At 40.1% G+C, this 16,574-nt stretch overlaps 1 protein-coding gene across 1 annotated transcript in view; it reads left to right on the plus strand.

Moving 5' to 3' along the window:
- The window catches only part of LOC128472900 (sex comb on midleg-like protein 2), a 43,233-nt gene that overhangs the window by 9,309 nt on the left and 17,350 nt on the right, over positions 1 to 16,574 (plus strand). Inside the window, exons 3-7 of the mRNA XM_053454877.1 lie at positions 3,380 to 3,496; positions 6,619 to 6,689; positions 10,094 to 10,328; positions 11,788 to 11,876; positions 12,445 to 12,688. Coding sequence (XP_053310852.1) covers positions 3,466 to 3,496; positions 6,619 to 6,689; positions 10,094 to 10,328; positions 11,788 to 11,876; positions 12,445 to 12,688 — 670 coding nt within the window. The 5' untranslated portion in view covers positions 3,380 to 3,465. The remainder of the gene's footprint in view (positions 1 to 3,379; positions 3,497 to 6,618; positions 6,690 to 10,093; positions 10,329 to 11,787; positions 11,877 to 12,444; positions 12,689 to 16,574) is intronic.

Below are 16,574 nucleotides of genomic sequence, written 5' to 3' on the forward strand. Positions count from 1 at the left end.
TAACATTTTATCCGGTCTTTTATTTGTTTATCACTATTTAAGGGTTAAATCCAAAGCTGAATAATGGTATAGGATGAATGCACACTGTATTTTAAATATAGCAGAGAGTCTGTCTCATGATCTCCCTCTGTTTGAATGACTAGTAGGTGTCCCCCCCCCGCTTACAAATGATGATGAATTGGGCCGCTCATTGCACATTTGACTTTGTAAACATTCCTCGTTGTTTATTACACGTTTCCCCTTTGTATAGCGGTGCAAGGTATCGGAACCCGAAGAATACGCGATATCGCCAATCCCCTATTCAGAATAGACAGCCTCCTGTTTCCAGTCCCATCTCTGGAGAAATCACGGTTGCGGTTGTTATAGCGAGTCTGGGAATTTCGCCAATTTGAAGGTTGTGACCCTACTTTTCTGGGTCGTTTGTCAGAAATAGAGATAACCCCTGTGTCGTTTTCACTTTACTAATGTATAGTTTATGATACAGTCTTTCAAGGGCAGTTGCGCAATAGAGTGCATCCACCTTCCTGCACCAGGCACAAAGCGAATGGGGAATGCGGTGTGAGTTTTATGGGGGCTTTACGATTGCCATGAGTGGTCTCTTCCACTGCTTTGTGGGTTTTTTATTCATTTATGGCAGCAATTTGTTCTGCCTAAGTGGATTTTGTTTGCTGTAAAGGTCATTTCCCCTCTCCTTTCCTTTATCATTTTAAGGAGTTTTCCAATGTTTTTGTAGCGGGTCTGTCTATAAATTATGCATTCATGTGGTTTTTCTGTTTTTTTTTTTTTTTGGCATGGTTTAGAGGGTACACGTACTTACCAGTGGTTTATAATGTTCAAAGGACGTTTAACAGTGTGTTTGATTGAAGCAGAGTTTGCCCACCTTCTGATCCCATTGACGAGTATTACTCTGCGTACATGTGAAATATCGGGAGACAGATATGGTTCCCCTCATGTAGACAGCAGAGTGTTTAAGGGCAGTATGGACTATAGGTGACAGCCCTGAATCTCTGAGGTATTTTGTTCCTGATCGGGGCTGGACAAATCACAGCGGCCAGAAGGTCATGACTCCTAGGTTTTTCTATCCGGCTCCTAAGTTTTTATACCATTTTATATTGCTCTCTCTATGGATGAAAGTCGCTAAGGGCGACAAGCTGGTAATTGTGTTTGTTGTAACCCTTCTCTACCTCATTGTTAAAATATATATATATATATATATATATATATATATATATATATATATATATATATATATATATATATATATATAAAATAAATTCTGGCCAGAGTCTTGGCGTTACAATCTGATTGGTCCGTTTGGGTTTCTCATTCCATGTCTGTGTGTTTAGCGGTACCTACATTCCTGTCTGTCCCTAAATTGCAGGCAGATTGCTCCATGGAGAAGTGAATGTGTCAGTCTTTGTAAGTAACCATTAGTGAGAAGAGATTTATTGCCGGAGGAGGTTCTTACTTGGATTATTTGCCTTTTATGTCCAAGGAGACTGAGATACGTATTTGTTAATTAGGTTTACTAGAGGAATATTCCGTTTTGGGTTTTTTTTGTTAGTAGGCAGTGATTGTTGCTGTTGAAGTACTCTCCCGATTACAGTGTGCTCTGGTGGACAGTAATGTGAATACAGCAGATCATTACCATGCTCTACATTAATTATGGAAAATAAAAATCTTGCTAACGAGGTGATGTGACTAGAATGTTTTTGGTGGAAGTACACAAAGGGTTCTAGGCTGAGCTTTGCAGAAATAGCAATGGCTGTGGTTATAGCAGCACGCTGAAGGGCCATATGGCAGCGTGTTAGCAAATATATACATACTAGAAAGCCTATACAATCACAAACACGTGAGCCCTCTAACTGAACAGCTTAGAACCAACTTCAAAGACATGGGAAGTTTCATCTGAAACATCAAAATCACATGATTACAAGCAGAGCTCCTCCTGATCCTAACACAGCTCACACTTAAAAGCGGACTTCAAGCTTCTATTTAACCACTTCAGTCCCATGGGGTTTTTGGTACCTCAAGCCCCGGAGCAATTTTGCCGTTTTTGCGCTATGTCGGTTCAGAGATTATTCTCCTTTCCTGCGAATAGTGTACCCATGTAAACTATATATTGTTTTTACAAAGAGAGATAGAGCTTTCTTTTGATACCATAGTTGGATGATTAGCTGAAAATTTAGGATGAGAAATTTAGTAAACACTAGTGAAAAAATTAGAAAAAAACACCTAATTTGTTTTATAAGTTTTCCCTCTGAATCCTCACAAAATTAGCTAAAGTGATGGAAAATCCCCTCCAACTTTATCAATTCAGGTGTCGTGATTTCGGAAATACCTAATTTATATAGATAGATTTTCCATACGTTCCAAGCACTTATAGGGAACATACTATAAGGTGTACATTATTCATATCATTTTTATGCCTGTGGTTTAACGGGTTTGGGGGTGGTGACTGGGGGCAGGAGGGTTATACTTTTTATATGTTGTAAGGGTGTTTTCTTTTTTTCTGGTGTCTGTAGATGAGTGCTTAATGTTTCTTTTTTTATTATCTTTTAAAAAGTGCAGTATGGTTAGAGGTCTTCTTGGAGACCTCTTGAACATGTTGTTAATGCCTCTTAGCTCACTTTTTTAAAATTATTATTGTATTATTTTAGTGATTTTTTTTAAAAAAAAAATGACTAGCAATTTTTTCCTTTTTTTTTCTTCATATATTCAAATAAGAGGCTTCAAAATTTAGCAGACATATGTTTTTTCTCTATCCATAAACTGTTTTAATAATTAAACCCATCCCTTAGACTGTTTCACAAATTACCGACAAAAGTGTTGTGTGGTTAAGGCAAAATTTTTCCATTCCGATAATGGGGGGCATAAAATAAACGCCTTACAATTACCGAGCACAAAGATGCCAAAAAATACATCTAACCAGAACCTGGGCAATGCATGCCGGTGCTTCTTTGACCTCACTGTTATAATCATTTCTTAATACAGGCTTTTCAGGTGACGTCGTAAAATCTATAATTTCCCTCGGAAATCCTATATTCTCCCTTTTCTGGAGTAGAAAAGAATTTGTTGAAGTTGTCCCACATTCCAAATATGTCAAATAATGTCATCTGCCAGCAGAAGAACTTTGCATTTAATACCCAAATATTGGTCATTAAGTGTCAGGATTAATAAACATCGGCTGTAGAATTTTGGACTTAAATGAGAACGTTGAAACAGCTGAATGAATACAAAAAAATATGACGCTCGTTATGTTTTTATGTCAATATCGCAAAGTCTATTTTAGCTGAAGCTTCAATGCGTGGTTTTGTATGGATCTGCTCTTTTGTTGTGAAGTATGGTCATAAAGATAACGCGCTCCTTTGTCTTACAGGAAGCTGATGTAGAGACTAACGTTTAAAGAAGAGGAGGAAAACAGCCTTCGTTACAGGACAGTTCTGTGTAAGAGCTGCCGCCATTATGAAGACCAATATGAAAAGAACAGCAAAAGGTAGCTGTCTGTTACGACCGCCACTGTAACACGTATTCCCTGAATAGTGGGGGAAGATAGGCTATGTTGGTTCATTCTCCATATAAAGTTCATTCATGAAAAAGTAACTGCTGCCCAGAATTGTTCTTTTTTTTAATGCCACAATAATTTGAGGTTTACAACAATTTCCCTACGTAAAAAGTGAAAACTGTTATGGTTGTCTCCTGCACTTATAGCAAAACTATATAGTACCTAGAAAAATGTGACTGGTTGCCCTGACCTCTGGCGCTAAAAGGGTTAATACCCTAACCCTGTCCTTGTTTGCACTTCTTGCCATGCCTTTAGCCTGTCTAGCCCTACCCCGCGCATGGCTAGCCCTAAAGAGGGAGAGCTCTTGGTAGCCATTGCTGGGAAGTTATCAGGCGGTAATTGCATAATGTTTCACTAAGGCTGGCGGGGACACAACTCGCTTCATCATGATGCTGGAATAAAGTTATTTGCAAATGTAATCATGAACTATAAGACACTACGAAACAAATACATGGCCGTAAGTATTGTACGTAACCCGGATTATGTGGGTTTTTTTTAGTACGTTGTGTCATTTTAACACCTCCCTCCCATCCCCCTTTGAAGTGGAATCATTTGAGTCCATGTTGTGGAATCTCACTGGTAATTGTGAAATACTTATTGGTTGAAGTGCGAACTCAACCTGGCACTCAACTCTGCCATGTGTACACAAACTATACCAAAATAGTTTCACTTCCCTACGCTTAGAGATTTACTAGACCTAGCCTGATGGATTCTTACTGTGTTTTCCTTACCCCGTGTGCAGGGGGCATAATAGAATAACCGTAATTACAATGTCCCCTGCTGCTAAGCTGTGACTCCAGCTGATGATGGAAGCTGATGATGTAAGAAGGCTAGGAAATGTCCATCACCAACCCAGTTTTAAATGTTTGTACTGCGCAGGTCATAGACTGGCCATCCTCAGCTGTCCTAAAGCTTAGTTACTACTACTTAGTGCCTACGTGTTTAAACATCCGAATGTTGCTGTGCTTGTCATTCAGCTCGTGGGATATGCTGGCAAATTGTTTCAATAATCTTTTTAAAATTAAAAAAAGTACATTTACTTGATCTTTCTTGTAATGGCATTTAATACAGATAAAAATCTGTAAAATTGGCACGCCTGTATAGTCTGAAATCTAGTGAGCGAGCTATTGTCTGTTTCAGTTGTCTTTCTTTCACAAAGACGTTGCAAGGCGGCTCTGAACAGATCTCATTTCTGTGTGTGATTTAGATACCAAAGATGCTAACAAAGGAAAAAATGGGATAATCCATCATGGAAACGGCAGTCCGTCAAATACTGGTATGTATTTGGAAATAGGAGATAAGAGCACTTGTCATACCCAATATTCAAGTCCACAACAATATGTATAACTATGTGTTTTACACATCCCCGTGTAAAAAAGTAAAGCCAAAAAGTATGATGTAACAGACACCTGGGACCATGGCTTACTCTGGGGCCTAGGCTGTCCAAACCTTCTATGGGACAGCAGCTCCTGTGCCAGGTTTCTGGAAATCCGGGCTGCTCGGTGCATCGCTTTTCAATGGGCAGTTTGGGAGATCGTACATCTCCCTTGTAAGGAAGAAAGCCCTCCTTGAGGTAGGTCAAGGTGGATAGCGGGGAGCGCTGCCTTGGGTCAGTGTTAGGGCATCAGCTCCCATAAACACATGCCTGCCTGTCTATATTTGATCTGAATGACGGCTATGTGCAGGAAAGCTGGAACTTATTGTGTGCTCTCACTTGCTTCTGAGTAGGTGACTGGTGATGTGTGTGAAATGGACTTGGATAGATGTGGCCGTGATTTTTATACTAAAGTAACGTTTTTGTTAGTTTGGTGTCCACTGTAGACTTAAATGATAAGCCAATTGTCTGAAAGGCAGAGACATGGGGAGTGGGTTTATCATTGTATAACTAGCCAGTGGCTGGACACATTAACCCATCTCCCGATGCCTGTCACACACTGAAGCCCAAGCAGCAGCTACTAGGGGAATGTCAAACAGTGAAGTACTACTTGTTTAGCTGAGATACATATAAATTGCTACTAATCCCTGATATTGGCACCAACTGTCCCATTAAAGTGCTACTTGGTCAATTATTTAAAAAATAATTCAGTCACCTGGTCTTCAATACTCTTGTAGCAAAATTGTCTCTCCTGCTTCCTGTGTAAATATCCCTTATGGTGCAGCATTGCAAATGCAGCCAGATGTTGCCCCATATTTGGTTTTCCACCACGGGCATATCCAGTATCTGTTATCTTTGTCTAAATGGAGCTTTAGCTTCATCTCAGAATTCTGTGAGGCCAGAATTCAGCATTACAGTATTCCAGGCAAAGCATGCATTAGAGAATATGTACAAGTTAAAGGACTACTTCATCATATGCTCGCCCACCCCTATTTTCTAACGTATTGGGTAAATTAGATGCTTTTTACCAGGGATTATTGGATTAGTTTTGCAATTCTCTGATACTCTGGTGGCACCCTGTCCATTTTTCATTGTGACATTGACACAGTTTTGGTCTACTCCATCAAGCAAGATGGTTGAGGGATCCTTTTCCTCTCAGGAAAGTTCTTCTGCACCAGGGTCCAGTATTCCATCCACACCCCGAAGTTCTAGATTTATCCGAGTGGAGGGCGAGAGGAGAGCTCTGTCAAAACGAAGATGTTTTCTTCTGCAGTTGTGGCTAATCTTTCAAAAACGGGCCACCGCACTGAAGTATAACAAAATCCAGCGAGTTTTGTCATCCTGGTGCTCCAGAAACCACCTCTCATGTTATTTTAGAGCCCCCACCCCAATAAATCAATTATTTGTGTCTTAAATTAGAGGATCGTTTGTGTCTTTTAGAATGTTTTTATAAATTGAAATGCTGACACAGGATTGTTGCTTTTCAGTACATCCAAGGCGATGTGATAGTAATAGGTTATAAATAAACCGTTCATTTTTTTTCCCATTTAACTACTTGAAAGCGGCTTGCAGTTAGTTTTATTTGTATTTAAGCAGCATGGTATGATGAAGGAATATTTTGCGTGGATCACTCATTTTAACGCATAACATTTGATATCGTCTTTCTTCCCCCAATTAGGATCTTTTAACTGGGATGAATACTTGAAGGAGACTGGCTCTGTGGCTGCACCCTCTCATTGTTTCAGACAGGTACGCAATAACAATTACAATAGGTGCAGCCTCACGTTCTCTGTTAGCTTCCCATCTTTTGGGGCTTGACCAGTGACCTTTTCCTATATTCTATGTGTTGTCCAGCTGTAAAGTAGGGTGTAAGGACTATCTGTTTCTGTGGCTTATTAAAATCACAACATTTCTGCAAAATATTAATACATGCAATAAAATACACTTCAATCTGCCCTTACGTGAATATGTAATACCAGTATGTAACACATGGTGGCGACATAGCAGACTGCATGCTGAGAATGTAAAATTGGCAGATATTATTATTATTCTTTATTTCTAAAGCGCCGACAGATTCCACAGCGCTGTGCAAGGTGAAAAGTTTACAGATAATGACAGGTACAATACAACAATTGACATACAGATACAAGAGGAATCTAGATTGATTGACTTTTAATTGAATTGTTTTGTATCATCTTCTATTTAATATTCACTACTGATGTCACTGACGCATAATGGTAACATTTCATGTTAAAGTCTTCTTAAAGCAAATAGTAGTGATTTAAACATTGACAAGTCTTTGTCACCTGGAAAACAGTAGATCTTGTTGACATCTATCAATTGGTTGTTATTGGTAGCATGTATATATATATATATGTATATATATATATATATATATATATATATATATATATATATATATTATATATATATATGTGTGTGACCTGTTGAGATTATACACTTCTATAGGGCATCAGAGATGTTTCCTGGGAAAGTCTTTTAAAGGCTAATCCAGTTCCTTGTCTCACAGCAGCAAGACTGATGATCTTATTCACTTTTCATATGAATTGAAGAGTAATGCAAACAATGATTTCCCCTGGTGTGTCTACCTAATTTTCCTTTTTATTTATTTATAGTGAAGCACATATGTATGTGATTACTTTTGACTGTCCAATTTCTGCATGAAACACCCAGAAACCAAAATATTAAATATTATTTGCATAGCTCGAGCATAGTTTGCGTTCCTTTGTCACAGAAAGATCTCTGTAAGAAAGCAGATTTTGTAAGCTTGTTTAAGCAGGGCCCTGTCAAAGTCAAATTGCTATGTTATGAACTTATTATCTCCTGCTTACCCATTGTATAGCGCTGTAGAATATGAGATATAGATATATGATATAGATATATATATATATATGATATATACATATGCCAGGGCTCGACAAAACCCAGGCGCCAGGTCGCCATGGCGACAGAGAATTTTGTCCTGGCGCCTAGGTTTTGTCAGCCTCTTACATCCAGAAAAAATTGTGGATGTAAGAGGCTGAGTCACCACACGGGGGCGCTGTTGCTGCTGCTGTCTGCCCAGGAGTCTGGGCAGACAGCACAGCCACTCAGAGCCCGCCCCCGAGCCTGAGATCACTCCCACGGAGTGATCGTGTAGGCTGAAAAGGCGGTTGCTGCAAAACCAGCAATCGTGTTTTCAGCTGCCACAGGCAGCATCAGGGAAGGGGTTTGTGCGTTGATTGGGTCCCCACACAAGTGTGGGGACCTGACCCAACACCCCCCAGCTGCCTGATCGCTCCATGAGAGCGACAGTGCAGCGTTAACCCCTTCAATGCCGCGATTGCGGCATTTAGGGGTTAATACCCGTTTTGTATGGGGCTCTGCTGCTGGTGGTCTGCCTGGTAGCCCAGGCAGACCAGCAACAGCAAAAACGAACCCTCACAAGCCCTTTGATGATTCCTGTAGGCATGGAAGCCTACAGCAGTCATCAAAGACTCCCCCCTGCAATGGCTGGTCTATAGACCAGCAATTGAGTCCCAGCTGCCAGAGGCAGCTTCAGGGACAGGGGAGAGGGTTCTTCGGTCTCCACATGAGTGTGGACACCAGCCCCAACACCCCCCTGCTGCCTGATCGCTCCCTGAGAGCGACAGTGCAGCGTTAACCCCTTCAATGCCACAATTGTGTATGACACATTCGTGGCATTGCAGGGGTTAACATTTGTCCACAAGCTTGTGGGGACTAAATATCAGTCAATGCTGTGCTCCAATGGAACATCAGCATTGAAAGAGTTAAAAATAATAATAATAATTAAAAAAACAAAAAAACAGCACTGACCTGAAAGTCTAGTGTTCTTCCAGGTCAAATGCTGTGAGTTTAGTAAGTGGGCTGATGATGATCAGATCACTCCTGACCAACTGTTAGTTTAAAAAAATACTGGCTCCTAACTTTTTTACCTGGCACCTAGATTCACAACAAATTTGTCAAGCCCTGACATATGCACACATACATTTTGTGTACAGAGTTTTATGGCAGGCCCACTCACTGTTTTGAAACATCAACACTAGTGGGAGCTCTTAGCTAACTATCTGTTCTGAGTAGACGCCATAGTGTTCCCAATAATATAATAATAACCAGACTACTGCTTCTTTAATTGGTTGGAGAGGTAATGTGCGGATATGCAGAGTATTGTTTCTCTGCTGTGTTAGTGCAGGAAGCCTCTAGACTAAGCGTTGAGTTTGCTGAGATGATAGCAGTAAACCTTCAGCCAAAAGGAAGTCGTACACAGAATAAAAAAGGAGAAATAGTTAAAATACATATGAATTTAAAAAGAAGCATAGATTTCTGTAGCTGAAAGTAGAGAAAGCAGTGTTATCTCCAATTGTGTTTTTAAATCCCTATTGGTTTTATGCAATAGTACAAGTTAGACTTATGTAAACGACGACAATTTCTGTTTCCTGACAATTTCATTTTGGATGAAAATTGGGGTCTTTTTTACTCAGAAAAGATGTTTGGTGTTGTTTACGGCAACTTTCACATTCTCTCACACTCTCATTTACTCTCTCATTCAAGCTCTCACACTTTCTCCCGTAATGTCTCTGTGTCCCTGTCTCTCTGTGCTGTGCCGCTCCGCTTCTTATCTTCCATATTCTTGTTCTTCCGTCCACTGCTCCAAAAAATATTGATTTCATTTAGATTTTTTCTTTTGTTCGCTCGCTTTACATTTACATTTTGTTAAATTATAAAAACCTATTAACATTTAATATATAAATATAATTAAAACTCCCTCTTATTTTACCTGGTTTCCACGGACATTGATCAGTCTGAAAAACGTCAGCAGCGTGTATGGTGCTCACTTCCACTGTGGCAACCTACCATATCACCATACCAGCTTAACACAAAATTAGAGTTTTTCTCTGCGGCTAGGGATGATTTTACCAATTATACAATTATTATAGCTAAAATATATTTTATAGCCCTACTTTTCTGGTAGCCGGACTACACTTCCCATGACAAAGTCCCTTTCCTGTTTTCAATAAGTCTTAAGCATTATCTGCTATGGTCCATGTGCTTATCTTTTAATTTGACAAAGACATGTTTCTACACGTATCTTTAACTGAGATTTTTATTTTACAAAATGTTCCTCTCTGTAGTTCAGGACTCCACCAAGCAATGATTTTAAAGTTGGCATGAAACTGGAAGCCCACGATCCCCGAAACGTTACCTCTGTGTGTATAGCCACTGTTATAGGGATAACAGGAGCTCGGCTGCGATTACGACTGGATGGAAGTGATGATAAGAATGACTTTTGGAGGTTGGTGGACTCTGCCGACATACAGCACGTTGGTACCTGTGAGAAAAAGGGAGATATGCTCCAGCCCCCTCTGGGTGAGTATAATGAATGAAAGTATACTTATTCCTACACGTGTACTGCCATAGGTCATGTTGCTTTCTACATTTGCCGAGACTGCCCACCCTAGTTAAGTGACTACTCCATCTTTTCAAGTGCACGGTTTCTTCTTTCTTCTTAACCTTCACGACCTCGTTGAGCCTTGATGCTCATCCTTTGGTAAAATATAAAAATATGGTAGCAATGCTATATAATCACTTATAACAAGCCCAACTGGGTGGCTAACAATGAGCCATTGTATCAATTTCCACAGGCAGTATGATAAGGAGTCAGGGTATTTGACTAGGACTGAGATAACAGATCTAGAACAAATGCAAATAGTGAATATACAGCTTCCTGAAAACATGTAATGAAAACACTAGAACTATTTAACCCCTTAATGACAAAGCCCGTACATGTACGGGCTCAAAATGCATTGTTTTCAATGGGTTTAGGGACCGCCCATTGTCCTTAAGGGGTTAAAAGAGAAAAAACCAGCACAATGTTTTGAAAACTCATTTTTATATCTGATACTAGTAATTAAAAAATGTGGACGTTGCTTCTTATATTTTATACAAGACCTTGGAGTATATTGTTCAGGAAGAAGGGCAACAAAAATGGACACTAGGGAAATGCAGAACGTATTTATGACCACAAAAATAATGAATGTATAAGTATATTTAAGAGCTAATGATATGTTAGTGTCAGACTAAACAATAACATTTTAAATTGTGAAACTCCAGTCTTTAAGTGGCATTGGTTTGTGAGCAGGGCTCTCTCCACCTAATGTATCGGTTTGTCTTAGCCCGTCAATTCTCATCTTGTAATATCCCTTGAATTTATGTATTGTATTAAGCGCTGCGTAAACTGTGGGCGCTATATCAATAAAAGATAATAATAATTGGTTCCTAAATAGCTAAAGTTATTCCCCAAGTGCTTCTTTTTGGGATCCAAATCCCCTGTCCCCCTTCCCTCACTTGATGTTCCTCTTTTCCTCCTAGTGATTGCTGGGTATATATCAAAGTGTTTTATGGCCCTAAGGGTTATGCGTACATAGACGTCATAAATATGGTTTTAAACTTAATATAGTCATGTTATCCTAAGAGAAGATGGTGCCTTTAGTAAAAAATGATGCCGCTTTGGGGGGTAATGTAGAATAGATGTTAGGCCACAAGCTTCTCAGGAGCTTAGAGAACTCTTCCACAGATGTTTCTGAATAAAGGTATTCATTTTGTCTAAATTAAAATATTTAAATAAAGTAATTATTTTATTCTTTCTTACTCAATCTCATAAGTAGGTATTAATAGATCACCAAGTAACACAAGAAGTCCAGGTATAAAGACCTGTCTGTAACCATACTTGCTAAAAGAATACGGCCCCTGCCTGGCCATGTTGAATGTTGGGAGGTATGGGTCAGCGTATCCAGTTTATTTTACATTGTTTATTGCACTTACTTAGGATTTCGGATGAATGCATCCTCTTGGCCAATGTTTCTATTGAAAACTCTAAACGGAGCTGAGATGGCCCCAGCGTCGTGCTTTAAAAAGGTAAAAAAAATAATTTTTAGAAATCTGCACGTGTTAAAATTTAAGCTGGTGAATAATATGCTTTATGGTATTCTTGTTGTGAAAAATATAACACCACAAAGTCTTACAAAGTAGTTGCCATGTGGCTTTTGCTAATCTGCAAAATTGGTAAGACAGCATGGTCTTTGAGTAGTAGAAGAACAATCGCGCAGACTATTCTTTCAATATCACTGAGGTTTCCTTCATAATTTTAGCAGAAATGGAAAACATTCATTGCACCTAAATGATAGTTTAAGAGAATTAATAAACCTGTAATACCTTTGGAGGCAATTTTCCTTCTCACTCTTCACTTCCTGCTGTGTCCTAAATCCGCTGATTGTCCATGAAGCACACAGACAAATGATAGTCCATGAAGTACATAGACAAACGCGCTTCCTCCGAGCATTTGACTTCTTTATGGTCCTGTCGCATGTTGGTACCTGCAACTTTAAGAAAGAATAATGAGATATACGGCGGGGTTTGTCAAACTCATGAATGTATATTGCAGACAATTGTGCTTCAGATTTTAATACAATCGATCGTGTTCTAGGAACCACAGAAACCATCTCAAAATTTCTTCAAGACTGGAATGAAATTGGAAGCTGTGGACCGAAAAAACCCGTACCTAATCTGCCCAGCTACAATTGGTGATGTGAAAGGTGACGAAGTATTTATTACGTTTGACGGATGGAGAGGCGCATTTGATTACTGGTGCAAATATGACTCGCGGGACGTCTTTCCGGTTGGATGGTGCAGCTTGACTGGAGATTCATTGCAGCCACCGGGAAACAGTGGTAAGTCGTCATCTCTTACCACAGCAAGTAGTACGTTATTCTCAATCATGCCAAGGTGTTTGTGGCAGTGTCGTATTGTAATGCTTCAGGTTTTTATGTGATATTTTCCATTTGATACAGGGCCGCGATATATTGTGAGTAATTGCAGCACTGACATTGAGGACAAGTATTGCACACTCCCTTTGTTTTCTCTTCTAGCTGTGAAGTTCAGGGTTGCACCTTTTGTGGGACCTGTCCTTGCCAGTGGCAATCCGTCTAGCTGATGTCGGAACTGGAAAGACGACAGCAAAATAAGAAAGAGATAAAAAAATGGAACAGTAGGGAATCTGTACAATATGCCATTTAGTCTGATCTCATTCTAGCGGTATTAGAAACACAGTCCATTAAGCCAATCAAATCTAAAATATTGCGTTCCAATACCATTATTTATATATATATATATATATATATATATATATATATATATATATATATATATATATATATATATATAATCATGAAAAATGTGCTTTGTGCATTGAATGCATAGTAGTACAGGGCTTGACAAATTTGTTGTGAATCTAGGCGCCAGCTAAAAAGGTTAGGAGCCATCATCAGCCCGCTTACTAAACTCACAGCATTTGACCTGGAAGCACCCTGGACTTTCAGGTCAGTGCTTTTTTTTTGTTTGTTTGTTTTTTTTTATTATTATTATTATTTTCTTGATTTTTTTTTTGTTTTTTTTTTAAACTCTTTCAATACTGATGTTCCATTGGAGCACAGCATTGACTGATATTTGGTCCCCACAAGCTTGTGGGGACAAATGTTAACCCCTGCAATGCCACGAATGTGTCATACACAATTTTGGCATTGAAGGGGTTAACGCTGCATGGAGCAATCAGGCAGCAGGGGAGGGTTGGGGCTGGTGTCCACACTCATGTGGAGACCGAAGAACCCTCTCCCCCTGTCCCTGAAGCTGCCTCTGGCAGCTGGGACGCAATTGCTGGTCTATAGACCAGCCATTGCAGGGTGGAGTCTCCGATGACTGCTGTAGGCTTCCATGCCTACAGGAGTCATCACAGGGCTTGTGGGGGCTCGTTTTTGCTGTTGCTGAGCCTCGTACAAAATGGGAATTAACCTCTAAAATGCCGCGATTGCGGCATTGAAGGGGTTAACGCTGCACTTTCGCTCTCATGGAGCGATCAGGCAGCAGGGGGATGTTGTGTCAGGTCCCCACACTTGTGTGGGGACCCAATCAACACTCAACCACCTTCCCTGAAGCTGCCTGTGGCAGCTGAAAACGCGATTGCTGGTTTTCCAGCAACTGCGTTTTCACCCTACAGGATCACTCCGTGGGAGTGATCACAGGCTTGGGGGCGGGCTCTGAGTGGCTGGGCAGACAGCAGCAGCAGCGCCCCCGCGTGGCATTTTTTTGTGGCTGTAACAGGCTGACAAACACCTAGGCGCCAGGACAAAATTCTCTGTCGCCATGGCCACCTGGCGCCTGGGATTTGTCGAGCCCTGTAGTAGTATCATGTTATTATAGAATATAGCCAATATTCTTCTAAACTTTTTCATTCTGTAAAAGCACCCCCAGTTGTCCTTGCATCCTGAAATGAGAAATCACCATACTTGACTTTACAGTTTTAACTTCTTTATGTCAGTAGGGCCAATAATGGCAGACTGCTCCAGCAAGAAGGTCTGGGCATGTCTTGTATAATGCATAATTCAGTGGCTGAAGAGAATTACCTATTAACCACATTATACACTGCAGGAACAATATAAGGTTGGCCCTAATAATAGCAAAGTGAGTTAGTTGAAACTTCACATCTCATGCAGGCATTAGTGAATAGACCCTATTAAGATGTTGCTTTGTGATTACCCTTAGTTTGATTAAAGCATGTCTAAAGACTACTACTGCTAAATAATAAAATATGGAGGATGTTTCAGTAGATCTTTCAAAGTGGTCGTAGCACCAACGTAACGTTCACCTGACCGCTCAGATGGCTTCTGTGGCAATAGGACTACAATCTGTTGCTGTTCTGTTGTCTACTAGAAATTCTGAAATGACAAACTGCAGGTTTCACGTGGTTCATTTCTTCTGATACATTTACGATTTACGCGGAATGTCTGAATTTCAGAATTTTGTCAGGCAGGTGTTGTTTTTACAGAATCTATTTCTTTCCTTTGCTGTATTTCACAATACATTGGTTGTATCTTATAAGATGCTTCCTTCTAGTGTGGTTTTGAAAACATCACTTGTGGTTTATTTTGATAAAACAAAAGATGTCACTTTATGTTGGCTTTCTGCACTGTTCTGAGCTTTGACCAAGTGAAAGATACCATTTCATGTTTCAGTTTATTAGTACACAATCTATAACATTAGACGTGTTATATAGATATCAAGCTTGTTTCTTTTGTGTTTATTTAAGTCTGCTTTTGGAATAGGTTGATGCAGCTTAAGAGCAGCTGTCGCTTTTTGTGTTCTAATTCTTACATTGATGTATGCGTACCCTCCAAGTGTCCTTTTTTTTGTTTGGAACTCCCCTGATGTTCTTCTAGGAGCTCATATTTTTTTCCTGGTATGAATGCATCATGGTGTTCTACTACTATTGGCAAAAGCTATTGATAGGTTGCAAAGCCACTTAAAAAGTCTTATTAAAACTCTGCCCCCTAGCCACACCCCCTAAAAGAAGAGTGTCCCTCATTGGCCATTTCGAATTTTGGAGTGCATGTGCACACAATACACAAAGGAGACAGGAAGTTTTATGTCTTCCTACACTAAATGACCTCTGTAGATACACGACTATCACACCTGTATGACCTTTGTTGGACATCCCTTTCCAAAACTATTGGCCTTTATTTGGAAGTCCCCTCCCCTTTGCAGCTATAACAGCTTCAACTCTACTGGGAAGGATTTCCAAGATGTCTGAGTGTTCCTGTGTGAGTTTTTGACCATTCATCCAGTAGAGCATTTGTAAGGTCAGACACAGATGATGGACGAGAAGGCCTGGCTCACAAACTCCGTTCCAGTTCATCCCAAAGGTGTTCAATGGGGTTGAGGTCAGGGCTCTCTGCGGGCCAGTCAAGTTCTTCAACACCAGACAAATCCAACCATGGCTTTATGTAGACAGGAGTACAGCCATCCAGGAACAGGAGAGCGCCTTTCTCAAGTTGATGCCAAAAATGTTGAAGCATACAATTGTCTAAAATGTATTTGTATGCTGTAGCATTAACATTACCCTTCACTGGAACTAAGGGGCATAGTCCAAACCATAAAAACTGCACCCTACAGCTATCCCTCGTCCACCAAATGTTACATCAGGCACAATGTATTCTGGTAGGTAGCGTTCTCCTGGCAGCGCACGGGGATTTTTACGATCTTCAGCACTCGGCAGCTGGATGGTCACTCATGAGTGCACATGGTCTACCGCTTTGCGGCTGAGCTGCTGTTACTCCTAGACGCTTTCATTTCGCAGAGCCAGCAGTGGCATCTTACAACAGTGCCGCTTATAAAATCTGAAGTATGACCCATTCTACTTCCAGTGTTTGTCTATGACATGCCTGTGTGTTTGATTTTATATACCTGTTCGCAATGGGTGTGACACCTAAACTCAATAATTAGGAAAGGAGTCCGTATACTTTTGGCCATTATAGCATGCTTGAGCTGACTGGAGGATTGCAATACAATTTTTTATGAAAGCATCATAGGAACTGACGGAAGGCTGCATGAAGTGCCCAGGCTATGCCTTTGGCAGAAGCAGGTGTTATTTCAGAACGGAAAAAATATAAATCTGGGAAGTTTCAAAGTAGACCATTAATAAAATCCACATCATCTGGGATGGTTTTAAGTGTCAGAATCAGTTAAGGTTTAATCCCAGTTAATAAACTCCCATGCATTTCTTTT

This window comes from Spea bombifrons, chromosome 2, assembly GCF_027358695.1.
Source record: "Spea bombifrons isolate aSpeBom1 chromosome 2, aSpeBom1.2.pri, whole genome shotgun sequence".
Classification (NCBI taxonomy): domain Eukaryota; kingdom Metazoa; phylum Chordata; class Amphibia; order Anura; family Pelobatidae; genus Spea; species Spea bombifrons.